Source organism: Microcaecilia unicolor, chromosome 9 (assembly GCF_901765095.1).
Source record: "Microcaecilia unicolor chromosome 9, aMicUni1.1, whole genome shotgun sequence".
In the NCBI taxonomy this organism is placed as follows: domain Eukaryota; kingdom Metazoa; phylum Chordata; class Amphibia; order Gymnophiona; family Siphonopidae; genus Microcaecilia; species Microcaecilia unicolor.
In genome coordinates this window covers 89,051,985-89,079,650 of record NC_044039.1, presented here as the reverse complement: position 1 = coordinate 89,079,650, position 27,666 = coordinate 89,051,985, and the positions used below count along the sequence as shown (strand labels likewise).

The following is a 27,666-nucleotide window of genomic DNA, read 5'->3' as shown; positions in this document are numbered from 1 at the left end:
CACTGCTTTCTGTCTCTCTAGGTCTAGGTGTATTCTGGGCCATTTATGTTCCCACATATAGTCTATTAGAATCTATCAGTAGTTTGTGCACAAAATGAGTGTCTAGTGTGTGTTTAGTTTAGTTTGTAAAATAAGTGACAGGTAAGGAATACTTGAAAATGAAGACAGAGATAGGTTTCAGATAGAAAGCATTTATTCTTACCAAAGTTTCAAAGTAGTACAGACATCGGACAGATTCTGGGTTCAATGGCACAGCGCTCTGCCGTCTGAGATGCGTTGGGGACGACTCCGAACTTAAGCCAAAATCACCCTTCTTTTATACTCTCATCTCTCTATTGAAGTCTATGGCAGCACCTATTTTGGGACCTGTTTTTTTCAAATATTTCTCAATTTCTGCGGTTAAACTGTCGCGTCCTGCCATCTGTGCATTTTGTACCCAGCTCTTCCGTTCCATGTATTTCACAAGGTTGCAACATTTTCCGGTAATATCAACATGTTTTTTGGAACAAACTGTTTTTGCGGTTACTAACATTTTTTTCTGTTGAGATACCAGTTTCACATATTTCATCAACACCTTTCACAACACCTTCTGATCTCTGTATCAGTATCATTTTATACAAAAATATACTTAAAATAGGCCCCATTTTGAGAACCACATTTTATTCATTTTATCCATCATTCTTTCATTTCAGGTGCTATATATTATTTGAATATTGTACCTGTACCTGTTTGTGTCAAGACTCATTGTTTAGACCTGCTTTCTGCAGATTATCTAATATTATTTCATTCGTTAGTTATTTGGCCTAGTCAGTTCTTTTTCTGATGTTTTAGGCCCTGTGGCCCTGTCCATCACTATTCCAGTGGTAGATCTAAAACCAGGCCATATATTAACATTCCCCTCTTCACCCTATCCCATAGGGTGACACCAGGGTAAATATACCATGGTACCATCCATTCCAGAAGGTATCCTACAAGGCCATAAAATTTTCTGAGTCTCAGTGCAAACTGGCACAGTCTGAGTTATTTGGTTTCTGATTACCATTCTGGCACCACTTCAATTATTTCAATCATTTCTACTTATCAATATCTATGGTTATACAAAAACTACTATACTTCTACCCTTTAACATGCAAATTCTATCTTATTCTTACCTATTTTATCATTAATTCTTTGGTTATATACTGATTATATCTTATCTTATAAAGCTTTATATGGTTATATTGTATCCCTGTGTGTGCTATTGCCTGATTATACAGATGCAGACATCTCTCTAGTGTCTCTAGCAGTTGCATAGCGATTGGTCCTTCTCAGAGGGAGATAGTCCAATGTGTCATCTCCTGTGGTGTTGGGAAGGAGATTTTCGTACAGGACATATTGTCCTGCTGTTGTCTTTTTCGTGATTGCGGTTTCAATTAAGCGTTCTACTAAGCCTCTAGCACAAGGGATTATGCAACACCCTACTAGCACAAAAATTGCTACCACTATGATTATAGTTGTGGCTGCTGAAATGATAAATGTCTTCCATTTACCAAAAGCTTTATCCATCCAACCAGTCCAGGATGTATCAACGCCAGAGTTTTCTGCCAATTCTTGTGACAGTGAGGTTAAGCCTTCCAAAGCTCTGGTGATTGATCCATCTGGAGCTGTATTGTTGGGGATAAAGGTGCAACACTGTGTACCTATCTTTTGGCACACCCCGCCATCCGCTGCTAGAAGTTGGTCAAGAACTAATCTATTTTCCAACGTCATCCTGCTGGTGGCGTCTAATTGTGTTGCAATTCCTTTAACTGCGTCCCTAGTGTAGTTCACAAATCTCTGCTGGTTGTAATATATATAATTAATCCAGTCTACGTTCTTATTGATAGTAGCCCACCAAAAGAAGGTAGATTCGAATCCTGCAGCTATTTGGTTTCTGGCTTTGAACTCATCAGGGACCCCTCTTGGCACACCAATAGCATCTATATAGACCCGATCATCAAAAGATCCAGGCATTGCATTTCTCTTCACTCGTGAGGAAGAGCTGCTGTGAGGAGGGAGTAAGGATGCTATTATGATTGGAATTACCAATTTTACCAAGGCACATCTGCCTGTCCAACTGTTAGGAAGTGTATGGCGAATAGTACGGGTTCCACAGTACCACCATATGTCTGCTCTACCTTGTGAGAACTGGGTTAGGTTCAGATTTTTCAGAGTCCCATTTCCTAAGGTTGTATTACAATTGGTTAAGTTTCCTAAAAACCGTGTCTTTTTCACCCCATATCGCTCCAGACATGTATGATATCTGGTAGCAGGATTTGGAATCCTGAATACAGGTGGAACCCTCATCCGAGGGGGTAAGTAGGGGTGGTGCTCGTCAAGATATTGACAAGACTGATTTATGTCCTCTTTAACCTGCAATAACTGCAACATACACCAAAAACCATCTGGATCATTGTGGAGATCTAAAGGGAAAGGAACTACCGTTGGTTCTGCTCTTGCATGGGAACAAAAATAGCAATTAGAGACATTCAAGCTCTTTGTAGTATAATGTGCCCATTCGAGCCATAGGTTTGTTTCTCCAAATCCTGTTTCTAATGCTATTAAATCTTTGGAATTATTAATTGGCACGATCTGGTAAGGAATTTTTACTTCTGGGATCTTTGTTGGCATCAAAGGATTGGTCGCTGTAGGTTGGGCTGGGGGTGGAATAATCTTGAACGTTCCAACTGGATCTCTACCTGTGGCATCAATTCCTATGGAATAAGTTCTGTATGTAGTGGATGTTACTCCTCTGAAAGTGATAGCCACTTGGTTACATTTGGTCATTGGACAGAGGCCATTCACTCGCACTTTCATGATAGAAATGCTCTTCTTGAGATCTGGAATCTCACTACCTGAGTAGGGGACCCACGAACCTGTATACCACCATACTTGTGCCCAACTCCCGCAATTGGAGAAGGGACACAGGTATACCTCAAAAGCAGACAAATACTGCTGTACTGGATGTTCCCCACACATAGTATAAGAACATACATCAAGGGTTATTGTGGTTGTGTCCTTGGTAGTGGGTAATGTTATTTCGTAAGTGGTCATGAATTGTTGCAGAAAACTTGCTAGATATTGTGTTCCTTGTATCATGGGCATGGTGAGCATACATAACAGGAGGAAGACTAAGGACTTCATGTTGGTAGTTTTCATGGTTAAATGTAAGATCTGGATTGTAGCAAAGGTAATTGGCGGTTAATGAAAATGAGTTACACAATAAATCCTAGGGTCTTAACCAGAACTGTAATTGCTATAATTACTATTCCTAGGTATACCAAAGCTCGATATATCATTAGGAAGTATTTGGGTTGGGTTGGTACATTCTAATAACTGGGTAGGGTGGGTAAATTCTAATAGCTCCTCTTTCAGGAGTGTCGGGGATAACAAAAAGACTGTATACTTCCAAAGGTCCCAATCCAACCTCTCTAATGAACACAAAGGGTATCCAATCAGTGCCCAGTACGGCGTATGTGATAATCCAAAAATCTACAACGTCACCAGTTTCTGGTCTTATTAGGAGGTCGTCGGTTTGTTCTATTTGTAAACCTAAGGTTCCTCCAAACAGTATCACAGTGTCTGTGACCGTTCGGCTAGGACCTAGTGTCCAATTCTCAAACAAAGGTTCACACAATGTCAGATAGCGGGTGAAGGGGTCCCAATTGGGATCGTCTTCTGGAGCTGGGTCCCAATGAGGATGTATTAACTCTCTTAAATCAAAAAGGTACTCTGGGGGTTCAGGGATTAAGTGTACACCTATACTAAAAGGCGATGGTGGGGGAGAATCAGGTGGAGAGGGCGGGTTATCTGGTAAATTCTGGGACATATATTGATGGTTACTTAAGGATGATGAGCTATCTGGGAGGTCGAGTGGCTGGGACGGTGATGTTTGAAGTGGCTAAAGTAGTATTCGTGGGAGGAGGAGCGTCACTAGGAGGAACCAGAGAATAAGGAGGAGGGGTGGGTCGTAATTCAAGCAAGGTAATATTATCCTCAAAAGTAGTTGTAAGATTGGGGACAATATGGACCGAGCTACTGATATTATTGGGAACAGTTGTAGAATGCAAAACAGGAGAATCAGTGAGGACAGGAGTAGTCGCAGAGGTTTCAATAGGCTCTGGAGGATAGCCAGTCGAAAAGTCTGTCGTGGCAGATGTATCTGCCCAGGGGGTGGGATGACTGGTGGCAATGGGACCTATCTTTGAGGTCGTCTGGAGGGATCTGTATCCAAACAGGCGGGTAAATGCGGTGTATTGTTGGGGCTCTGTGTAGGCTGCTGTAGTAGGTGATGGAGCAGGAGTAGATGTAAGTACCGAAGTAGTTACAAGTACTGCTGGAGTAGTTGCAAGTACAGAAGTAGTTGCAAGTACCGTGGCGTTTCCGGCTGGCAAGGTAACGTTGCCAGTGGGAAAGGCAGTAAGTGTGATCCAAAGATCCAGGAGGTTACTGTCAGCAGTATAGGTAAACAGGGTAGTGAAAAACAAAACCAAACCTATACAAAGTAGGATGATGCACACGAGTCCAACAGCAAACAATCGAGCAGATGGGAAGCAGAAGAAGAGGGTGTACTGATGTAACACCGTTACTGCTGCTGAGACAACACTTGGGCGGGTACTGGTTCCGTCCGTGTCGTCAGGATTGGTGTCGCCTTCCAAATAAGTGTCGTCGAAGTCGTTCGACCAATGGGAATTGGTTTCAGATACCTGCTCAGAGTTACACTTATCAACAGGGTAAAGTCCAATGTCCAGTGGGTCTGGTGGATCAGGTTCCTTGATATTGTCGAGGGCAGCAAGGTTCTCAGCAGTTGGTTCCCTGCGGAGACTCTTGCCAGCGGGGGAGGGTGGTGGTATCAACACTTTCACAGGAGTGGTTGGGAAAGGTGGTATTGGAATAGGAACTTTATGTAGAGAAATAGTCTGTAAGGGAATGAGTTCTTCTGGAGTGAAAATCGGCGGAAATTGCTGTGGCATTTATCTGGCTTGATTCGGGAAGTACAAATGTAGAATGTCAAGCAGCTCACAGATGTTGCTGTGCAGATTCTGTACTGTGGAAACCGCAACAGACTCTCGTTCTTCCGGATTCAATTGTCCTGCTAAGTTGCGGATTTGGGTGAGATCTTCTGCAAGGTTACGGATTCGGATGAGACGGATGTGAAGATCTACATATGGAAGTGGGAGTGCTGGAACAGTTGGAGGAAGAGGTGATGACGGCAACTCAAAAGCAGGTTCCAATACAGGTGGTTGTTCAGATGGTGACTCTGGAGAATCAGCGAAGGTTTGGATGACAATGTCAGCCAGATCAAGGAGGTGGGATTCAGGAGATGGATGGTCTAAGTTGATTAAGTGGTTAAGTCTTTGGTCGAGTTGGTCAAGATGGTTCAAGAGTGTTGGATGTGGGGTCGGTGGTCTTGGGCTCAGTGGTGGTGGAGATGGAGTTTGTGGTGGGACTGGTCTCTCCAGTGACTGTTGTGCTGGAAACATCAATGGAAACATCCAGGAGGCCTGATTGGGTATTTGGATAGGCGCGGATATCTTTCAGATGGACCCAGGATGTGTGGTCCTCAAGCTTGGCAGCTGTGGCTGACAGAGCTTCTATCTTGAAGGGCCCAACGTAGATGGGATCTCGCCAGGTCTTGTGCGTGTAATAACGCCGGTGCACTAGATCGCCCACTTTATAAGGGGGGGATCTATTGGCATCACAATCCCCTCTTCTGTCCGAAATGGCCTGTGGAATTGAGGACAGAGAACTTACAATAGTCTGCAAGATATCCCAATATACTGAGTATTGATCGGGTACTTGAGTGTCTGGATTGCCAGGTAGGAGTCGCATCTGGCGACCTGTACATAATTGGAACGGCGTCAGTTTAAGGGAAGAGGATGGAGTGGCACGGAGAGATAACAGTGCCAAAGGGAGGGCATCAAGCCAATTCTTTATCCCATTTGCCATAAGCTGACGCATTTTTGTTTTGAGCAACCCATTGTATCTTTCAACCAAACCATTACTGGTGGGTTTGTAAACACAGACAGTTCTATGTGTAATGCCAAGTGCTGGAAGGAGGTTCTGCAAGAGTTCATTCACAAAGTGTGTACCATTATCTGTGGTAATTTTGCCAGGAATACCAAATCGAGGAATAATTTCGTTACACAGTGACTGTGCCATGGTTTGTGCGGTTTCTCTAGTGCAAGGGAAAGCTTCCACCCACTTAGAGAAACTGTCCACGCAGACAAGCAGATACCGTTTACCACGAACGGGTGTCTGCATATCTGTGAAATCAATATACCAGTGTTGGCCAGGTCCCTGGACAACAGGCAAATGACCGGAAGGGATGACAGGTCCTCGTTTAGGTGTATACAGAAAACATTTGTAGCAATTATGAACTACGGTGTGACACATGGGCATCATTTGGGGAGCCCATAGCTTGGAAGACAATTGATCATACAGTGTATTAGCATTTAAATGTAAAGGATAATGGAGGGCATGCAAAAGAAGGGATAAAACATGCTGTGAAACACATAATTGACCATTAGGATGGGTCCAAAGACCATTTGGATTAAGAAAACATCCAGCTTGCTTCCACAAAGTGAGTTCTGCTTGTGAAAGAGAGGAAGTGAGGGTAGTAGAGAAGTCTGAGGTTAGGGATTCAGGGGGAGGGGACGTAACAGGGGGCTCTGATTCAGGAGATAGTAAAGAGGTTATGACAGGAGGTACAGGGAAATTAGGTGGGGTGTTTGGAGAGGAGGATTCAGAGTGTGTGGAGTCCGAAGGAGTAGAAGGAGGTGTGTCAAGGGGAGGTACTTCGGTTGCAATTACCGGAAGCGCCACATCAGTAGGGGACACGGAAGGAAGGCAGGAAAAGGAAGTGACCTCACGGGCTAGTTCATCAGCAGCATGGTTACCATTAATGGCGAAAGAAAAAACTGTCTCCTGATGAGCTTTAATCCAAGAGATACTGGTGCGGAGGCCTTTTTGATGGCGCTTCTCCAACGCATCAAAAAGTGCAGTCCACAAAGGTAAGTGACTGAGAGGTTGTCCCGTAGAGGAAATCATACCCCTCTGGTTCCATTTGCGAACATGGGAATGCAAGGAAGCAAAAACATAGTCTGAGTCGGTGACAATGCTCAAATCAGAGTGTAATGCTTTATACAGTAGGACGTATAAAACCGCTGCAAGTTCTGCGGTTTGGGCTGTAAATGCATCTGGTAACCTGAATTGTATAGGATCCAGTATATGTTCTTCCGGTGTATAATGGAGGGCGGCAAAACCAGCAACTCCGTTTTGCTGAGAACCATCTGTAAACCAAACCTCACCACTCTGCAAGATTTCTGAATGCAGATGGAGGGATTCGGGAACAGACAATTGGGTAGTGCACTCATGGGGAAAGATGGCATTCTGTGCTGTCTCTGTTACCGTGAGTAATGGATCTAGGCGTTGAAGGTCAGTTAAAGTTAATGGGTGAATAGAGTGCACTACACTGAACAAAAGTACTTGATACTTTTGCAATCGGCAGACAGTCATGTGACTAATCTGTTTGTCCAACAGATATTTTACATCATGGGACGTGTGAAGAATCACCGGAAGGTGAGGAATGTAGCTGTATAATTTCGTGACAGCTGTGCTGGCGGCAACAAGGCCTTTCTCACAAGTGGCAAAGGCTCTTTCAACAGGGGAAAAAGTACCTGAAAGGTAACCACAGGCAAGATCATCATGTTCTTGAGTGATTAGGCAAGACCAAGTAGTTTCAGTATGCACGACCCAAAGGTGTACATCCTGAGAAACATCAATGGTGGCCAATGGTGAGGAAAGCATAACATCTTTTACAAGAGCCATAAGATCAGTTGTTTCTTGAGTTGTGAAGTTTAAGGGTTCTCGTTTAACTTTCTGTTTACCCTGTAGTTTCATATAAAATGGCTGTGTTCGAGCAGAATAATTGGGTATCCAAAGGCGACAAAAATTCAACATGCCAAGGACACCTCTGAGATCAGAAACAGTAGTGGGCATCCGCAAGGAGGATACATGTTGGAGAGTATCGGGACCTAGGCCCTTCTGACGGGGGCCTATGTGGTGTCCAAGGAAGGTAACATGTGTCTGAGCTACTTTCAATTTCTTTCTGTTAACTTTATAGCCTTTCGTAGCAAGAAAGCCAAGACAGTCACAGGTGACCTGAACGCATGTGTCAAATTCAGGGCAGGTAATGAGCATATCGTCTACATATTGAACGATAGAGGTTTGTGGTGGGAGATCATATCTATACTGTTTGAATTCCTGTATGTGTGCTGCTAAAGTTTGGGAAAAGACTGTAGGACTATCTGTAAATCCCTGGGGAAGACGGGTCCATTGGTAGGTTGTATTGTTGAATTGGAAAGCCGTTAGCGGGCGGCTTACAGGGTCAAGGGTGATGGAAAAGAAGGCATTGGATAGGTCAATGGTGGAATGATATGTCTGCAAGGAAATACTGTTGAGGAGTGTAGTTGGGTTTTCCACGTTTGGAAATACCGCGTAAGTGAGGTCATTTAACGCGCGTAAGTCCTGTACTATACGGAAGGCGCCAGGTTCCTTCTTTGGAACAGGGAATAAAGGGGTATTGTATGGTGAATTACACTTTTCAATGATACCTTGCTGTAATAAGGAATCAATTTGTTCCTGAGCTCCAGCAATAACTTCAGGTTTTAGCGGATACTGGGCAATTTTAGGGCCTTTGCAACCCGGTAGCAGCTGAATACGATGGGGAGGGCCTTTAACCTCACCATAGGGTTTCTCAGGTGTGGCCCAAAGAAAACTTGGTAGGTCATTCAGAGCGACCTCTATTTGTTTCTCCACCATAGAGGTGACAGCCATCATGAGTGAAGTGGTTTCATTAGGGGAAGGATCAAAATGAATTTCAAAGTGAAACAATGTCAACAGGTCTCTCCCAAGTAAGTTGACAGGGCACAACGGAGCATACAAAAAGGGAGCAGATAGTTGTTGATCCGCATAGGTAATTGGCAAGGGCTCAAGCAGGGGTGTGTCTGTAGGGACACCATCAAAGCCTGTGGTGGTAATATTGTTAGGGGAAACTTTAAGAAGTTTCTGCAATTTGTGCGGGACATGGGCTAGCACAGAGCGAGAGGCGCCCGTGTCTATTAAAAAGGGAACGGGGACATCACAGATTAACAAGGTGATCATGGGATCATCCAATCCTGCAGCAGTGTGGACCACGCCTAGTCACTGTGGGCGGCGTTGATCCGGGTTCCATAATGGGAATGACTGTCGTTCTGGAGACCTCTGCCGCGTGCGACGAGGCATAAGTCGTTGGGGGTGAGAGCATTGAGCAGCATAGTGCCCATACTGCTGGCAGCGATAACACTGGACATCAGGATAGCGATCAGGACTGGGTCGGGAACGATAGTCTCTGGATCGTCTGTTATCATCCAGAGGACCCCTTGGGGGACCTCGCTGAGGTTGGGAGCTACGACCTCTTTCTTCTGGGTAATCAGTTCTACGGTCTGGGCGGTAGGGCCGTGGGCCCTGATTTCGGGTGTTATTGTCATAGCGTTGGTCAGCATACATAACAATAACAGGGGGAGAGGTCTCGGGGGTATTGGGTTCTGTGTCAGTGTTCTTAGAGGCTCTCTTTTCTTTGAGATCTTCAGTCTGTAGCACCTCCAGGTTAGTGTGTACTGTCTTACGATGTTGGGCTTCATCTTGCTTGTTTTTAATAAGCTTTCTGCAATGATGAAGGATGTGTTCACGAATCTTTGGCCATTTTTCTAGTTGGAGACCAACTGTGTCCTCTAGTTTGTTTTTGATCTGTGAAGGTAGGGTTCCCTTAAGTAAATGATAGAACACCGGAAGAGCATTATCGGAGTCAAATTTTTCCTCCGTCTCTTCTTTATAGAGATCTTGGAGTCTGAGTAAGTAAGCCTCAATAGGCTCTGAATCCATTTCCCATCTCTGAGAAGTGATAACTGAAAAATCTTTAAGGGTCGGATACATGGTCCGGATTTCCTGGAATACTTTGGTCTGAATCTCTGTTAAAGGATTGCCATCATACTCGGTATCTGTTACAAATTTGGCATAGCCCGATTGAGTGAATATGTCAGTGACACTGGCGTGTGGGGTTCTGCCCAAAAGCGCTTTCATGTCTCCAACTGACAGAGTGGTACCTAGTGTGATGTCCTGAAATTTCTTCAACCATCGGTTACCTCCTAATGTAATATCCGGGAGTTGCAGTATGAGGCTATTTAATTCAACTGCTGAAAGTGGAGTGTACTCCGTATGAGGAACACCACCTGACATCTTATTCAGCAGGGGAAAGAGTTTTACTTTCTCAAAGGGTTTTGCCAATGAAGATGTAAGAAGATCGATCGCAGCGGTTGGGGGAAATTGATTCTCGTACTTTTTCCAAACCTGAAGACCTTGGATTAGGTAGAGGGTCGTTTTCTGATCCCAATGGGGGTCAGGGTGGTCATAAATAAGATCTCTCACTAGTGAGAGCTTATCAGACCGCAAGGATCCTTCACGTGGGAAGAGGGCGGACTGGGGCTGAAGCGCCTCAGACCATCCTGCAAGATTATCAATCCATGGTTGAACATAATACCATGAATTTTCATGTAATGCTACATATTGGGCGGGTGTGCTAGGTGGACCAGATAAGCCAGGTTCTGTATCAATGTTCAGACCTGTAGGGTGACGGGGACCGTCAATGACTGCAAGGCAGCGACTAGATCCCTCATCAGTAAGATAACTTTGAGGGTGGCGCTGTCTGGTATGATGTGAAATAACATCATGTTGTTGGGGCATTTTGGATTTTGATGCAGCAGATGCAATAGTATCCGGGAGTTCTGAAATGGACTTACGTAAGGAACGAAGTCCTTCTGAAACGAATGCGAGGTCATCTCCCATACTGGCCAATGTGGTGCCATGTTGTGGTATACAACATGCCCCTGAAGGAATGTGAGTGTCAGGGGGACGGGTCTTGGGTAGTTCCAGGTGCGATGAATCTCCTTCCACCGAGGAGGAGAAATTTAGCACTGGGGGAGGTTCATTTCGAATATCCTCCAGGTCAGATTTAGCTGGGAGTTGTTGTTGTAAAACTTCCCATGCTGCGTCTAATGGGGAGGATATTATTTTTGGTAGATCCCCAGTACCTGGTTTGGCTGGAAGTATGAGAGGACGGCGGAGACGAGCCAGTTCCTCTGCTAATTGGGGAATTTTACCCTTGGGGCGTGCACCCAATTGCTCCCATCTAGGGGGAGTAGAACACTCAGGTTCTAGAGTCGGCATGGAAGGGTTCATTGGAACAGGGGGCGCTGTAATAAAACCCCGATCACAGAGTTCCTGACAAATAGCCCGTGTCTGTGTAGCAGGACTACATGGAATGAAGCCCATCTGTCGTAACTGAGACAGAATAGGGTAATGCAGGGATGCGGGAGGCAAGAAACCAGTTTGGACAGAGGAGTCCAAATGTGGCGGTGGAGGTGATGTCTGAGTTGAATGTCCCATGTATGGGTAGGTAGCCGTTTGAGTAGTCATGTGTGAGGTCAATCCTGATCCTGGCACAGGACAGGTGGAGGTCTGGGCAGCCGCATCAATCTGACTGATGGTTGGGTGGTGAATGGTGACCGGAACCAAAGGGTCCTGGACACAAGGGCAATGTTCAATAATGGGGGGGGTATGTCAATCTCATAACCACCAATAGTACGATAGACATGAGGTTGTGGAGTTAGCGTTTGGGTAGTTGCTTGCATCGTTGGGGCAGTCGTGACCGTGGGCGACTGAGCAACAGTCTGAGCCACTGGCATTGTTGAAGGGGTTAAGGGCGTCTGAGTTTGTGCTGACCCCTGAGATATTGGGTTTGAGTTTTGTTGTGATGAGGGAAGAGATAGATCAACAACACCGGCAATGCGCACGGTAGTGGGTGGGTCAAATACCATAGGAGCGGGAGATACCGCAGGTAGCGGGGGTGTCACTGTCTGAGATCCTTGAGAATTCTGCAGCAGAGGACTTGTGACCGGTTTATCACAATATCCTGGGGGTATCGGGGTATATCCCACTGCACATGGTAGAAGCTTTGTCGTACCTGCAGCGGTAGCAGCATCATAAGGTGGTGGGGCAGTAGGTATTACTGCCTCCTGGTAGGGGGCTTGGTCGGTATCTGACTTACCTAAACTCCTATCGTGTTGATTTCGTGCAATAAGTATGAACTTATTAATAGCAGCTAAATGTTTATCCCTAGATTTTCCTGTTTTGTGGGACTCATTGTAGCAGACCAAAGCTTGGAGTTTGCCCTGATCAAAGGAGCCCTTTGATGGCCATTCCAGTCCTTGATCCTTAGCGGACCAACCGGTATGCCAGGTTTGACATAAGCGGGTAAGTTCTTTTCTATCAGCGGGAAAGAAATTAAGGACTCTTTCCAGGGGACTAGGGGATGAGGAGGGGGACATAGTGGGATCTGAAATAGGGGGAAGACAATCCACATAGGAACTCATAAAAGAGTGTATTCTATATAATGCAATATCTTTAAGTAAGACGGTTCAAGTCAAAAATCTGAGGTCTATAACAGGGGCAACTAAACAAAACCATGCACGGGAAAATTATCTAAACAAAAACATGCATCATGCATATACAAAACACAGTTATACTCACGCGTCTTCAAGAGCGTCCCGGTGGCGGAACCTAGAACATAAATTACTAATTGGCGGAAAGCTCAATGCTTTTGCCGCAGGTTACATGAACAGAGAAATGGAAGTAACAGGATAAAAGCAGTGTAATAAATAAATAAAAAAAAAATATAGTGTCAGCCTTTATATATTTATACTACTCTATCCCAAATTACTTATCCTCCAGGGTAGACTGCAAATGTTAGAACCCAAAAAAACAAATGGGGGTTGCTACTACCCTTAAAGAATATGGGAGACGCGGAAGAAAGGCTCCCATAGTCGGAGGACACGGGTCTCAGGGGTCTCCGCTGGTTAGGAGTTCATCTACAACTAAAACCTCCCCTGGATCCTGGTTAGGAGTTCATCTACAACTAACCTTTAATAAATTTAAATCAGTCAGGAGTTCGTCTACAACTAACTGTCCTAAAAGCCCTGGTTAGGAGTTCATCTACAACTAACCTTTATAAGATTTTTAGATGCCCGAGTCAACCTGTATACAATCTCAACCAATGTCGTTAGGCGTCCCTGTATTGTCACGGTGATCATCTATACAGGTAACCCATATGTGGGCAATATTGCCGAATCCGCAGGCCACTCTGAAAATAGAATGGAGATCTGCTTTAAATCTGGAATTTATGATACCGTCATCCATTGAAGGTTTTGTGGCCCTCAAATGGGTGTGAGTCGCAGACATCAGACATCGGTATCTAGTCCAATAGTTATAGCGTGACACTGGTATATAAGGGGAGAAAAAACAAACAAAAAAATAAAATCTTAAAGTAGAATAAAAGGTATAGCCCATCCCAGGGAAGAGCCCCTGTAACAAACTACAAGATAAAATAGTAGAAATAAAGTAAATCTTGTTCAAAGAAAATGGTAAGAAAGATTTAACACTGAACACATGTAAGCTCTCGGGGGAAGGTACCTTAAAAGAGTAACAAGACAAGATTTGCTTATCAAATAATAATTCAATAAGAAATCATGAAGAGGAACTAAAAAGCAATGAAATAAGGCCGCCGACAGTGAAGAGGGCCGCAAAACCAGGACAATACAAAATAAAAGCTGTTTGTGGGAGAGGGTACATTCAAAGAAGCTAAGGTAATTTAAAGGAATATGTACCATGACATGGAATTATCATGACGCATACAGAGACTATGAACCATAAAACAGGATTAAACTTTTAAATATATGATAGGACTGAGAACATTGCCGCACACTACCTATTTATAGAACGCAGGCACAGTATCGTAAGCCTAAATCACTTGTATGCAGGAAAGTAACGGGCAAGCATTTCTACAGGAAATGAGTGCACATTAATCATGCCGGGCAGAAATCATGCCAGAAGCTCAGTCCCAAGGTGCATGCATCAGTGGCCAATAAAAACAAAGCAAGTGTTTGAAAAGGACCGTAGAAAAAGGTTGATTACTAAATATGTTTAAGTTAGGCTCCAAGGTCAAACAGATGCAGGTCTAAAATTCTTAGTATGCAAACTGTGGCGTACGATAGCAATTAGAGAATAGCATTGTCCATTTCAAATACGATAATAGCCAGGTGGCAGGCAATACCCCTAATGGGAGTTTTAGCAGAAAAAGAAAAATAATTAACAGCACGGACGACGGTAGCAGTCTGTCAAAAGTGATGACACACAATCTCTACAACGTACGACCTGACAATAAGCTCTCAAAGACAAAAAAATTAAAACGACGGGCTGACAATACTTAAACTTGCAACAGACCTGTCACCGGGTATATGTATAGTTAAAGCAATAAATAACAAAATGATATAGCAAAGAAATCACAGACAGAGATAAGAACGTCACCTTGCTGACATAAGGGCGGGGAATATAGGCAAGAGAAAAAGTAGATTCCAATGCGGGAAACACCGGAAGCGGTACCAAGTGCAGGGCAAGAAGTTATAACAGAAATTATTTTGAAACAAAATGTTACAAGAGATGCCCAAGCTAAAGATTAGCAGAGTCAAGAAAGAGAGAATATTGAGGAAGTGGCCACCGCCCAAAAAGGAGAAGTGGAGCATCTACGCACTTTTAATGTGAAAGGAAAAAGGAGAAAAAACTGAAAGACAGGACTTATAAATAATTGATTTATGAACAAGGTTCCATACAGAAAGAGTGAACAATATGTAGATATGTTAGGCCAAAGAAAGAAATATTTTAAAGCCAAGTAAGCATATATAAGCTCTTTGGAAAAGGTACGTTCACTATACTCTGGATTACAGGCTTGCCACATGACACACAATGAAACCACTAAACACACAATGAAATGGAAACTCTAAAGCAATAGAGCGGAACAGCTGACAGGAAGGGAGCTAGGGCAAGCAGTACGAAATCCAAAACGAGCCAGGCAGAGATAAGGCTGAGAAATACTGTAACATTGTAGAACCTTTAAATAAGCAACTTAGTGTTTTTCCTTTATGGCTGACATCATACAAAGGTATCTGTACAGGGCAAAGGAATCATGAAGTATAAATCATAGGAAGGGGCCATACAGATAAGTTGAAACGGCAAGGTAAATGGGGTTTTATTTTTGTCAAAAAAGTAATACTACGATGCAGTGCCATAACTTTAAAAGTGAAAGCAAAGATACATCCGCATATTCTTACATGCTCAGAAGTGCGCGTAGAACGGACTTGGCAGCATGAGGCAAGAAAAGATAAGTAATTTAACAACTTTAATACCAAAAATTCATATAAAGCAGTTTAGGCTTGTGTAAAGCATGCTTTTTGTAACCGGAAGCAACAAAAACTGTGTTGCATGAGTCTGTCAGCAAAAAAGAATAGCTTTGAAAGGCATGAAAGGTGATCTTTTTAGGCATGCGAACGAAGTGAAGGGGAGTGTATGTAAGGTGTGAGGTTAATCCAATAGGCACTATAATGTTCACTATAATGGGAGACTAGGAGAAAGAGGATTATCTAGAGGAAAGGTGGTTATCAAAGGGGAGGACAATAGGGAACGGGATACAGAGGATGTACAAACAGAGATATTTGTTGAAGTCCGATTCTAGCAGAAAAACGGACAACGCCCAAAAAGTAACAAAATGTAAAGCATAGCAGCTGTAAAAAAGAGAAGTCAGATTGACTACGCAGTTAAAGAACAGGAAATGGGCTTTATAGTGAGAAGACAAGCAATGTAGGGAGATTTTACTGCAATACAGTTTGAGAGAAGGGGAAAACCCAAATCAGAGGTTTCAGCGAAGCCGAAGTATTTTGAGATGACAGGCAAGGGCAACAAAAAGTAAAGAAACAGAAGTGTTTGGGCAGGAAGGGGGGGCCATGGGCTGTCAGAAGGACAGAAGATAGGACATAAAATACACAGGGGTTCAGGGAAAAAGAAGGAGGAAAACAAATGTTGGACAGAGACTTAAGACACGAAATGTCAAGGCGTTAGGCAAAGAACAGCCCGCATAAGACCGCTTACTGACAATCGTGCTGAAAAAGAAAATACAGTCACCATCTGCTAAGTATGGTCTCCCAAAACTCAGAATCGAGATGGCATACATATTCTTTCATACAGCAAACACTCAAAAGGAACAGTATATAGGTGATGAATACAAGATAAAGTATACGGACAGTCAGAAAGAAGAACCAAGATACAGATGTATTAGTTCAGTATAGAAAGCCAGCAAAATAGGAGAAAATGGGGAGAGAGGTGAGAGGTAAGAAAGGAACGGACAGAATAATAGTGCCCAATACCCCTCAAGTGGGCAATGCCCGTAAGAGGCAGAAGTAAGGAGGGAAATAAAGGAATGCAGGAGATTAAGACATGCAGGAGACAAAGGAAGAAGGCAGAAACATAGGAGAGTATTTAATGCAGGGGTGAGAAAAAGAAACGGACAGAACATAAGTGCCCATTACCCCGCAATAGGGCCATGTCCGTAGGAGGCAGAAGGAGAGAGAGGAAGAGGGAAAAAACGAAGGAATGACAGAGGGGGGACACGAAAGAGATAATGGCCACGGGGAGAAAGAAAAAATAGGACATTGAACGCACAGATTAAACATCCCCTCTTGCGTTCAAATGGGGGGGGGGAAGGTCAGCGAGTACGCTCAGCGACCGGGGCTCACCACTGTTTTGTTACTGTTTTGTTTGACCTCGTTTTCGTCCTCCTTGGGCTATTCCATATGGAGGATTGAACGTACTAAGTTCATCCAGAAGATTCTGAATTGTTTTTCTTACTTCCATTGTCACCCAGTCCCATGGGGGTCTGGTCTGGGCAGGCATCAGCAGGCGTAATTCAAAACTGATTCCCATGACCACTGCTTTCTGTCTCTCTAGGTCTAGGTGTATTCTGGGCCATTTATGTTCCCACATATAGTCTATTAGAATCTATCAGTAGTTTGTGCACAAAATGAGTGTCTAGTGTGTGTTTAGTTTAGTTTGTAAAATAAGTGACAGGTAAGGAATACTTGAAAATGAAGACAGAGATAGGTTTCAGATAGAAAGCATTTATTCTTACCAAAGTTTCAAAGTAGTACAGACATCGGACAGATTCTGGGTTCAATGGCACAGCGCTCTGCCGTCTGAGATGCGTTGGGGACGACTCCGAACTTAAGCCAAAATCACCCTTCTTTTATACTCTCATCTCTCTATTGAAGTCTATGGCAGCACCTATTTTGGGACCTGTTTTTTTCAAATATTTCTCAATTTCTGCGGTTAAACTGTCGCGTCCTGCCATCTGTGCATTTTGTACCCAGCTCTTCCGTTCCATGTATTTCACAAGGTTGCAACATTTTCCGGTAATATCAACATGTTTTTTGGAACAAACTGTTTTTGCGGTTACTAACATTTTTTTCTGTTGAGATACCAGTTTCACATATTTCATCAACACCTTTCACAACACCTTCTGATCTCTGTATCAGTATCATTTTATACAAAAATATACTTAAAATAGGCCCCATTTTGAGAACCACATTTTATTCATTTTATCCATCATTCTTTCATTTCAGGTGCTATATATTATTTGAATATTGTACCTGTACCTGTTTGTGTCAAGACTCATTGTTTAGACCTGCTTTCTGCAGATTATCTAATATTATTTCATTCGTTAGTTATTTGGCCTAGTCAGTTCTTTTTCTGATGTTTTAGGCCCTGTGGCCCTGTCCATCACTATTCCAGTGGTAGATCTAAAACCAGGCCATATATTAACACTCCCCTGCCCCCACCATCCATCCATGTCCAGCAATTCTCATCTCTCCCCTGAAGTTTTCTTTTTGTTCTTCCATACAGAAACTGGGCAAATGATCTTCACAGATGCTACAAATTAAAGGTTTAAGCCAAAAAGTGCACAAATTAAACAATGCAGCGAATACTGCCAAACTCACACCCAGTGCCGTAGCAAGGGCGGCTGCCACCCGGGGCAGTTCGCCACTGAGCACCCCCCCCTTGGCGCATCGACACCCCCCCCCCTCGGTGCATCGACACCCCCCTCCTCGGCACACATTCTTACCTAGTGGCGTAGGAAGGGGAGGCCGGGAGGGCCGGTCCGCCCCGAGTACACGCTGCTGGGAGCTGCGGCGGCTCCGCTGGTTCCCTGCTCTCTCTGCCCAGGAACAGGAAGTAACCTGTTCCGGGGCAGAGGGAGCAGGGAACCAGCGGAGCCGACACTCTCCCAGCAGCGTGCACCCGGGGCGGACCGCCCCTCCCACCCACCCCTTCCTACGCCACTGCTCACACCAGCTTGATATATGATCCTCGATGTTACCCAAACATTATTGTAAATGGATAGTTACCAGTCAATATTCAGTCCATGGTGGTCAGTGTTTTTTAAATGCCTGGTCATGTCCGGGCACCAGCACTGAATATCTGGGGCTAATTAAGCATGTGCTGGCTACTGGAGTATATGTGAGTCCCAGCCAATATTCAGCCAGGACCTGCATGACACTTATGCAGGCCCAGACTGAATATTGGCCAGGACATGCATAAGAGATGCAAGTGCCCTTACCACCTACAATTTTCTCTTCCTTCCCCTGGGATCCCAATCTTCCTTCCTCCCACCCTCAACATCATGAAGGCCTGACCGAGCAACCCCCATATACCCCAAAGGCCCCTCCCCTCCCCAAGACCTACCTTGTACATTTCTGGTGGTCTAGTGGGGTCCTAAGGGCAGAAGCAATGTCCACTCGCTCCTGACTGTCATGGATCCATTCACAAAATAAGCCGAGTAGAAGCTGAACACAAAAGTCCCACAGAGAAACAGCAGGAGACAAAGAAGTGGGAGACAGAAGAAGACTGATAGGCAATGGGACTTGCAACGACACAATACTTTATTTACAAAAAAAGTTCTAAAGTTGTGAAAAGTACTCTTCTTTCATAAGAGACTCGACACGGCACCATGTTTCAGCTAGTGTCTGCCTCAGGACTCTTACAGTAATGGATAAAAGCATAAACGATAGACAGCTACCAAAAGAGTAGACTGGAGGTCTTTAACAAGACCATTGTGAATTTGTAAAATATAGTAACACTCAGTTCTTTTCTACAACAGCAAAAAAAAAAAAGCTTTAGACGAGAAGTCACATAGATCATGGAATGACAATGCACTCCCTTCTAATCTCTACAAACTGCTCCATTTTTGGTAGCTGTCTATTGCTTATGCTTGTATCCATTACTGTAAGATTCCTGAGGCAGGAACTAGCCGAAACATGGTGCCTTGTCAAGTCTCTTATGATAGAAGTGTGTTTTTCACAACAAGAACTTTTTGTGCCAAAGTATTGTGTCATCGCAAGTCCCATTGCCTGCTGAATCTTCTTCCATTGCCCACTTCTTTGTCTCCATTCTCAAGAATGGCCAGCGCGATCTCTAGTGGTTGCCTCATGGTACTAGCCTTTTTGCTGTCCTAACATTAGTCACTTACTTAACCAGTTAGCGGTCTAAATATAGCTGCTAACCAATTAAGTACTGGTTCTGCCCAAGCACCGCCTTTGGACCGCCCCAGCATTAATCAGACAGTAGAGAGGCGGTTAGTGCTGATTTTCAGTGGCATTTTCTGGTTAAGTGCATCTGAATATCAGTGGTTAGGCAAGAATAAGTGATTTAGGGGGTCTTTTACTAGAGTTATCTGCAGCAGGGTCCATTTTATTCCTATGGGCCCTGCTGCAGATAACTCAAGCTAAGTTTTAGTAAAGGACCCCCTTAACTGGGTAGGATGCTCACCTGCCTGGTTAAATTGCTTTGAAAATTGACTGGTTAAGTTTTAAAGTTGATGTTGCAGCATTGACCTTTCCATCTACAGCCCTTCTGAGCATAGGCACTGACTCCGTGGGTGCTGTGGGTGCTCGAGCACCCCCAATATTTCATCCACCGGAAGTTCGTTCACCCACCAGAAGTTCGTTCCCTCCCTCCCTCCCTCCTCCCTTCGAGTTCCAGGCCCCCTCCCTCTGAATTTTAAAAGTCATCTATTTTACCTCGTTGGGGTTAGGGCGGCAGCAGCAGTAAAAAGCATGCAGGCTCGGCTCGGTGCTTAGTTCCGTTTTCCCTTCTCTCTCTCTCAGCTCTGGTCCCGCCCTCATTTCCTGTTTCCGCAAAGGGCGGGGCCAGAGCTGAGAGAGAGAGAAGGGAAAACGGAACTAAGCATCGAGCCAAGCCTGCATGATTTTTACCGCTGCTGCCGCCCTAACCCCGACGAAGTAAGATAGATGGCTTTTAAAATTTGGAGGGAAGGGGCCTGGAATTCAAAGGGAGGGAGGGACGATGACTCTGGAACTGGGAGAGAGGGAGGGGGACCCTGGAACTTAGAGGGAGGGAGGGGGGCCTGGAACTGGGAGGGACTGAAACTCGGAGGGAGGTGGAGGGGGGAGAGTGGGAGGGGTCAAGGGGGAGGGGAGGGGGACAGGGGGAGGGGGAATGCACCACCTGTAAAAAAAAAAAATTAGCACCCCCAATCATTTTGAAAAGTTGGCTCCTATGCTCCTGAGCCTAGGGATACTGTTCTTTCATTTCTAATGCTTTCTTAATCTGCAGGATGAGGAGATGAGGAAAGAGGCACAAAGAGAAAGACAAGAAGAACAGCAAAGTCAAAGACACAAGTAGGTGAAAGGGATCATAAAAAGGCTGTTCAGAGCCTGTGGAACAGTGGTTCCAAAACCAGTTATATTGGCCCAATGTGCAGTTTTCAGGATATCCACATTGAATATATACATATTGCATTTAGGAGCAAATCAGATGTACACTGACTGCCTCCTATGGGACAGTGCACTTAGGGACGTTAGCACTCTGGATTGATAGGATCATAGTGTGACGTCCCCTGATTGAGCAATCTAAGGGCTCTTTTTACTAAGCGGCGGTAAGGGCTACCCCCTGAAATGGCCACACGGGAAGTACTTTACTTGCCGCCCGGCCATTTCCTGTCGGAAAGCAAGAGTTCCCTTTTACCATCTGCGGTAAAAGGGGGCTTTGGCGTGCATGTAAAACATGCACCAGCGCCAGCAGTAGCCCCCTGAATAATAGTTTATAGAATTGCACTAAGTGCATGGCTTTTCAGCGCCAATTTTTAAGGTGCCATTTATAGAATTTGGCCCAATATCCATAAGACAAGGACAGGACTTCTAGGGTAAGCTCAGCAATCATCATGGATATGAAAAAAATTTCTTCTAAGTACCGCCTTAGTAAAAGGGGGTAATTTAGACAACCTTAGTAAAAACTTAGTAAAAAAACTTTTAATTTAGACCCCCTTTCACTAAGGCACGCTCACGTTTTTGGCAAGTACTAAAATTGGGCGCGCGCTAAACGTTAGACACGCCAATGCATTCCTATGGACATCTCTAATGTTTAGCACATGCCAAAAACGTGAGCATGCCTTAGTAAAAGACCCCCTTAGTATCTTCAATTATAGTCAAGTAAGTTCAAATCTTTAACTTTTCACTTTGCTCACAAATAATTCTATCATGTTTATACCTTTTATAACTTATCTTTTCTGCGTCAAGCCAGGACACAAAAATACCAACCCAAAACTGCAACAACAGCTATAACTCATATCACACCTCCTCCAATTTTCCCTATACTTACCCCGACCTTTTCTCTGATTATCTCTATCTAGCTTAAAACTAGTTCTTAATAATATTACTACTATTATTAATAATAATATTACCTATCCACACACCTCCATTATTCTGCATCTCCATTACTCTGCTAAGATTTACCTGTTTTTCTCTACACTTTGCTTTGTAATCCTTTTATTATGTAAGCCGCATTGAACCTGCCATGAGTGGGAAAGTGCGGGGTACAAATGTAACAAATAAATAAATAAAACATGATATCGTGTCTGTATTTTTGTGCTTGTCTTACAACCATAGTCCACAGGAATGATAACAAAATAAAACAGATCAAAAAACTGTGGGGCCCTTTTACAAAGCCGCGGGAGGGCTAACGCACAGGTAGCATGTGCCAAATCAGCAATACCACCAAGTTAGTCCATGTGCCTGGCGGTAATTTAGAGTTTGGCACATGCTGAATCCTGTGGTAGAAAATATTTTTCTATTTTCTACCGTGGGGTGTGTTCCCGGTGGTAATCATAAGCGTGGCCACATTAGTGTATGCTGCATGGTTACTGCACGGGTAGCACATGAACCCTTCCCGCTAAGTCAATGGCTGCCGGTAAGGGCTCAGGCCCTAAATAGGCATGTGCTAGTTTTAATTTTTGTACATGTCCATTTTCCGGCCCATTAAATAATGGCTTAGCGCGTGCCCAAAAGATGTGCCCACATTACCACAGGCCACTTTTTACCGCAGCTTTGTAAAAGGACCCTGTATTTTTTATAAGGCATATGTTTTCTGCAATCCATAATAAGAGATCATTTGGTTCTTTTTGAACATTGGACTGTGTGTGGTCCAGAGACTGTAGGAAGCATTGCACAAGAGGATTCTGTCACCTGATAACCTTTCTTAAATAGGCATCATACCAAAACACAGCTCGGGTCAGGTCCCCAATACACTTGCTTCCATTATTTCATCTTGTGGCTGACTTCACTTAGTTGTGCTTTCAATGCTGTGTTGCTGATTCTCTCTGATTTGGTGTGTGAAAAAAATTAAATTAAAAAAATTAAAAAATCATTTCTGTTTTTGAAGAATTGATGAAAAACAATAGCAGAACTGGACCAGGTCTTTTTCTTCTTCTTAGGGATTTCTTCTTAGGGAGTGAATTGTTTATTCTTAATTATTCCTTCCAAGTTTTATGGGGTCCTAGGTATTGAGGGCCTGATGGGGTGGGGGGGGGGAAGAGTGTCCCTCTATCCTTTTTTTTCTTCTATGAATGATGTAATTTTTATTAGTTTCTGTAATTATTCCTTTCCTGATTTCTGAGCAAGTGTATTTCTTGTATTATTTTGTTAAATTTACTACAAATAAAAATAAAAATAGCAATATCAGAAAAATATAGGAGAGCTTTTTGAGTCCATTTGGCAGATCACAACAAGCAAAACAGCAGAATGAGGAGATCACAGCACACAGGAAGAGCCTAGTGTGCTCAGAACTTTACACTAATTCCAGGACAGGTGTTCCACCTGGCACCTTATGATGACATGACCCACTTGTGCGCTGATTATATCCTGCTTGTCAACAGAAATGCCTTCATTATTGCCTAAGGAAAAATTAGCTACAAGAATGTGCTCATACTTTCTCTATAAGTTATTTTTCCAGCTAAAAGTACCCAAATCCAAAATTATGGAGCCCTTTTACTAAAGCTTAGTACGCGCTAATTGACATTAGCATGTACTATACCCCTAATTCCAGGGCCACCAAAAGACAAAGCCAGGCCTAGAGCAAATACTCCCTGGCCCCCACGCCCTGTGCAGGCCCCCCATGCCGGTACCCCACCCCCATGCAGCCCCCCCCCCCCCCACACCAACCCTCCACCCACCAGGCTTCCTTACTTACTTAATATTTGGCTCCTGTGTGCCAGGACTCACTTTAACTCTGCTCTGCCAAGTCAGGTCCTTCATGCTACCGCATTCCCTCCTGTCTATGTGGAAACAGGAACTACTTGAGGCGGGATGAAGCAGGAAGAAGGACCTGTGGCCAGCAGATCAGAGTTAACGTGATAACGTGATAACCCAGCACTGCGGCACACTGGAGCAGAATACCAATCAGCTTTACCGGTGCTGGGTAGGCCCCCCCTTGGAAGCCAGGCCCAGGGGAATCTTGCTCCCCTGACCCCCCTCTCAGCGACTCTGCCTAATTCTATAAAAGTCGCTAAAAATTGCACATGTAATTTAATTGAATAACAAGCTAATTGGTGTCAATAATTGGCTTGATAGCAGGCAATTATTGGCACTAATTAGTTAATTGGAATATACACACGTAAATTTAGGTGCAAGATCCATGCCTACATTTCATGAAGAAGTCCAAAAAGGAGGTGTGGAAACGGGAGGGTCATAGGCAGAACGGGATGTTTCTAAAATTAACACGCATAGTTATAGAATAAGAGGGAAACATGCCTAATTTAGTCACAAAGATTTGCACCACGTTTCAGCTTGTGCAGATGGCCACGCAAAAAGTTAGATGCAATTCCCAGGCATTAGCGCTATTCTATAAACCATGCCTAACTTTAAGCACGGCTTATAGAATAGCGATGTTTTAGGCACCATATAATAGAATTCACCCCTATATGTGTTGTTTCCCTACCCAACATAACCCCAGTCTCAGAAATGCTTCATTGCTGATTGAACAACATGTGTAATTTTACCTGCATTGACTGGTAGACACTATTGCTCTCCATTTGTGAATATCCCGAAAACTCACTGGCTGTAGGATCAATGGGACATATTTTGAAATCACTGCTTTTAAAGGAAAGTCCTATGTTCAGGAGTGTTAACGGAATTTAAGACAGAGAATAATGTAATGTAATGTCTGTGGAATAAGTTATAACTAAGATCGAGGATTATAGAGTCACTATCATTGAACAAGGTCTATGGGAAAAGTAGGACAGTAAGGCTAGAGATACAGAGTATTCATTTTTTTTTTCATATGTGTGCAAGCATATCATGAAACTTTCATTATCCTGATATAAGAGAGAATTTTCAATTTTGTTATGCAATAAGGTAGGCCTGCTGCAATTATATTGACTCTTACCTCACACCTTTGTCAGAATATTGAACAGTCTTTGTGATTACTAATAGAAGTATTATGTGGAGTCCATGTGAGGTTTTGTAATTTTGTAGTTTTTTGCTCTAATGAGATAGAACAGATACCAGACAATCCTCGGTTCTAGTAAGAGTTTTCTTTGGTTTTCTAAAATGATAGCAAAAATCTTCAATAACATATTTTCTCAGTTCTTTTCTTTGTGTCGTAGTCTTTTGTAATTTAATTGCTTAACGTAGAGAGTGAAGATTATGAATATGAAGCATGAATTATTTTATTCCTCTTGTTCTGTTGTTCTCTATATTGTTGAAGGGCTATCCATTTCATCTTTTTCTCTTTAATTTTCAGATTCCTGAACTTTATTTTGACACGGCTGTTAAGGTGCCTTGGGAACATTACATTAACCTTTGTCTCCTATATGGTTCTCTGGCTGGCTGTGGATAGTTGCAAATTTCAGGACCAAAGTTTCTGGGCAGTCTTTTTTGAAGATTTTATCCCCCTACATGCCAGCGGTCTGAAGCCCATTTAAACCTTAATGAAGAAATGCCAAGGGGCAGGGGCAGCACACAAAAGTCATGCACTCGTTTACTCACTCCATGAGGAATGAAAATGAATATATTAAATTATAAAGTATATTAAATTGAGCCACTTCTTGTTCTGGAGTGTTTGGTTTAATTACTGCAATGAATACAATTTTCAAATAAGTTTACTTAGATAAAGAAGCAGGCACCTTACAAAAATGGGGGTATCATAATTGTCTTTCTCCTCTGTGGGAATATCTGTATTTGAAAAAGAAGTAATAAAAAAAATCAAGTGCATTTTTAAAATATACCACTGCATTCCACAAAACAAAAGGAACAAGTTCCCACATACCCTCTTTCTCTTTTGATATACACACAAGAAAAAAATATTTTAAATGCTCCCGGGTTTCAACCTAATTTACATTTTTAAAAAAACGGGGGGGGGGGGGGGGGGCTGCTGAACAGCATGAGTGATGGCAGCTTAGACACTGAGCTCTCACTGACCAGTTTTATAATCTAAAGGCATCCATTAACATTGAGCTGAAATCTTGCTTTGCAAACTTTCTACATGCTTTATAGGCATCATAGCATCAAGCAAATCCAAAAAAAGGTACCGAATGATTACACATTGCCAAAAAAGATACAGCTAACAAAGCAGAGGATGCTTCCTTCTTGATCATACTGACAGACACCAAAGAAGACATAAATGAAATTAAGGAGGACATTTTGTTGATTGAGATGTTCCAATATCAACACCACATTGAGAAGATAGAGAATAAACAAAGTGCAACTGAAGAAAATATTAAATACCTACAAAAACAGTGCAATAGTATCAATATCCTGGAGAGAGAACTTGAAGACAGTAATAATCGATCACGAATGAATAACATCACGATTTTGGGTATACCTGAAGCTGCAGAGGACAACAACATGGTGAAGTATTTAGAGGATTTAATACCTTCACATTTGGATCTTAAATTCAATCAAGCGTTTGAAATAGAACATGCACATCACGTCTCATCATAGTGTTCTCCTCATGGCAAGTATCCTCACCCTATTGTGCTACGTGTACTTCCCCGCAATCATGTGGTGGATATAATGCAAAGAGCTAGACTTAGAGCTCCGGTGAAGTTGGAAAGTAATATTATCACAATTTTTCCCAGATCTACGTAAAAACACTGCTAAGCTATGTTAACAATTGCTGGAGTTTAGACCAAAGCTCAAGGAACTCAATGCCCGCTTTGGGATTTTCTACCCGGCACAAATGCGTATTACCCTTAATAATCTCACTAAAGTCTTAATCAAGCCATATGCTCTAGCAGCCTTCCTAATAGAAATCTCTCTATCACCTATAGATGCAGTATGACTGTGAGAACCCCATATATTTACATTTGCATTAACTGTCTTGAGAAGCATTTGTCCTTGCGATGTGTACTTAATGCGTGCAATTTGTGGTTATGCTGTGTTGTTCAGTAGTCCTATTCCTTGCAAACCTAAGGATATCAGTTATAATGCCTTTCTTTATTATTTTTTGTATGCTTACAATGGCTCTTTTCTATTTGGTTAGTATTGCCATGGCGATAAAAACTGGTTTCTTTTAGCCTTATGTGTCAACTGTTTTAGATATATTTTTCAATGTGATCACCTTCCTCGGTACCCCATTTTTCACATTTGTTCTGCGTTGTTTGTTTTGTAAAATGGATATGTTTTTAGCTCATGGGCATCCTCACTTTTGTCTATTTTCACTAATTTACATATCAAGGTACTTTTTGTTACTAGGGGGCCCCTTTACTAAGCCATGGTAAAAAGTGGACTGTGGTAGTGTGAGTGCATCTTTTGGGCACGTACCGGGCCATTTTTTACTGTGTCTAGGAAAAAGGACCTTTTTTTTAAAGGACTGGAAAATGGACTCCCACTAAAATTGAAACCAGTGGGCATCCATTTTTGGCCTGAGACCTTACCGCCACCCAGTGACCTAACGGTAAGGTCTCACACGCTACCCACGCTGTAAGCATGCAGCATGTGCCAACTGCTGTTTACCACTGGGTAAAATAGAAAATTATTTTCTACCACGGGATTCAGTGTGCGCCGAATTCAGAATTACTGCCCAGCTCATGCGCTAGCCGGGCGATAGTGACAATTTGGCGCATGCTGTATGCATATAGGCCCTCCCGCACTTTTGTAAAAGGACCCCTGGGTAAGGTATTTTACTCCAGTAATGGTATTAATACATATATAATTCAACATAAATCTTCATATTGTGTCCCTTAATGTAAAGGAATTAAACAACCTTATCAAAAGGAAAAAATAATAACCACATTAGCCAAAGACTCGCCTGATATCCATTTTTTTCAAGAGACTCATTCTGTATACTTCTCACCTGCTGATGACAAAAAGAATGGGG

General features: G+C 43.2%; 1 protein-coding gene across 1 annotated transcript in view; it reads left to right on the top strand.

The window, feature by feature from the left end:
• Nucleotides 1-25,270, top strand: part of LOC115477066 — a 79,927-nt gene extending 54,657 nt beyond the window's left edge. Inside the window, exons 8-9 of the mRNA XM_030213681.1 lie at nt 20,629-20,693; nt 25,090-25,270. Of these exons, the coding sequence (XP_030069541.1) occupies nt 20,629-20,693; nt 25,090-25,270 (246 nt within the window). The remainder of the gene's footprint in view (nt 1-20,628; nt 20,694-25,089) is intronic.
• Nucleotides 25,271-27,666: the final 2,396 nt, after the last annotated feature.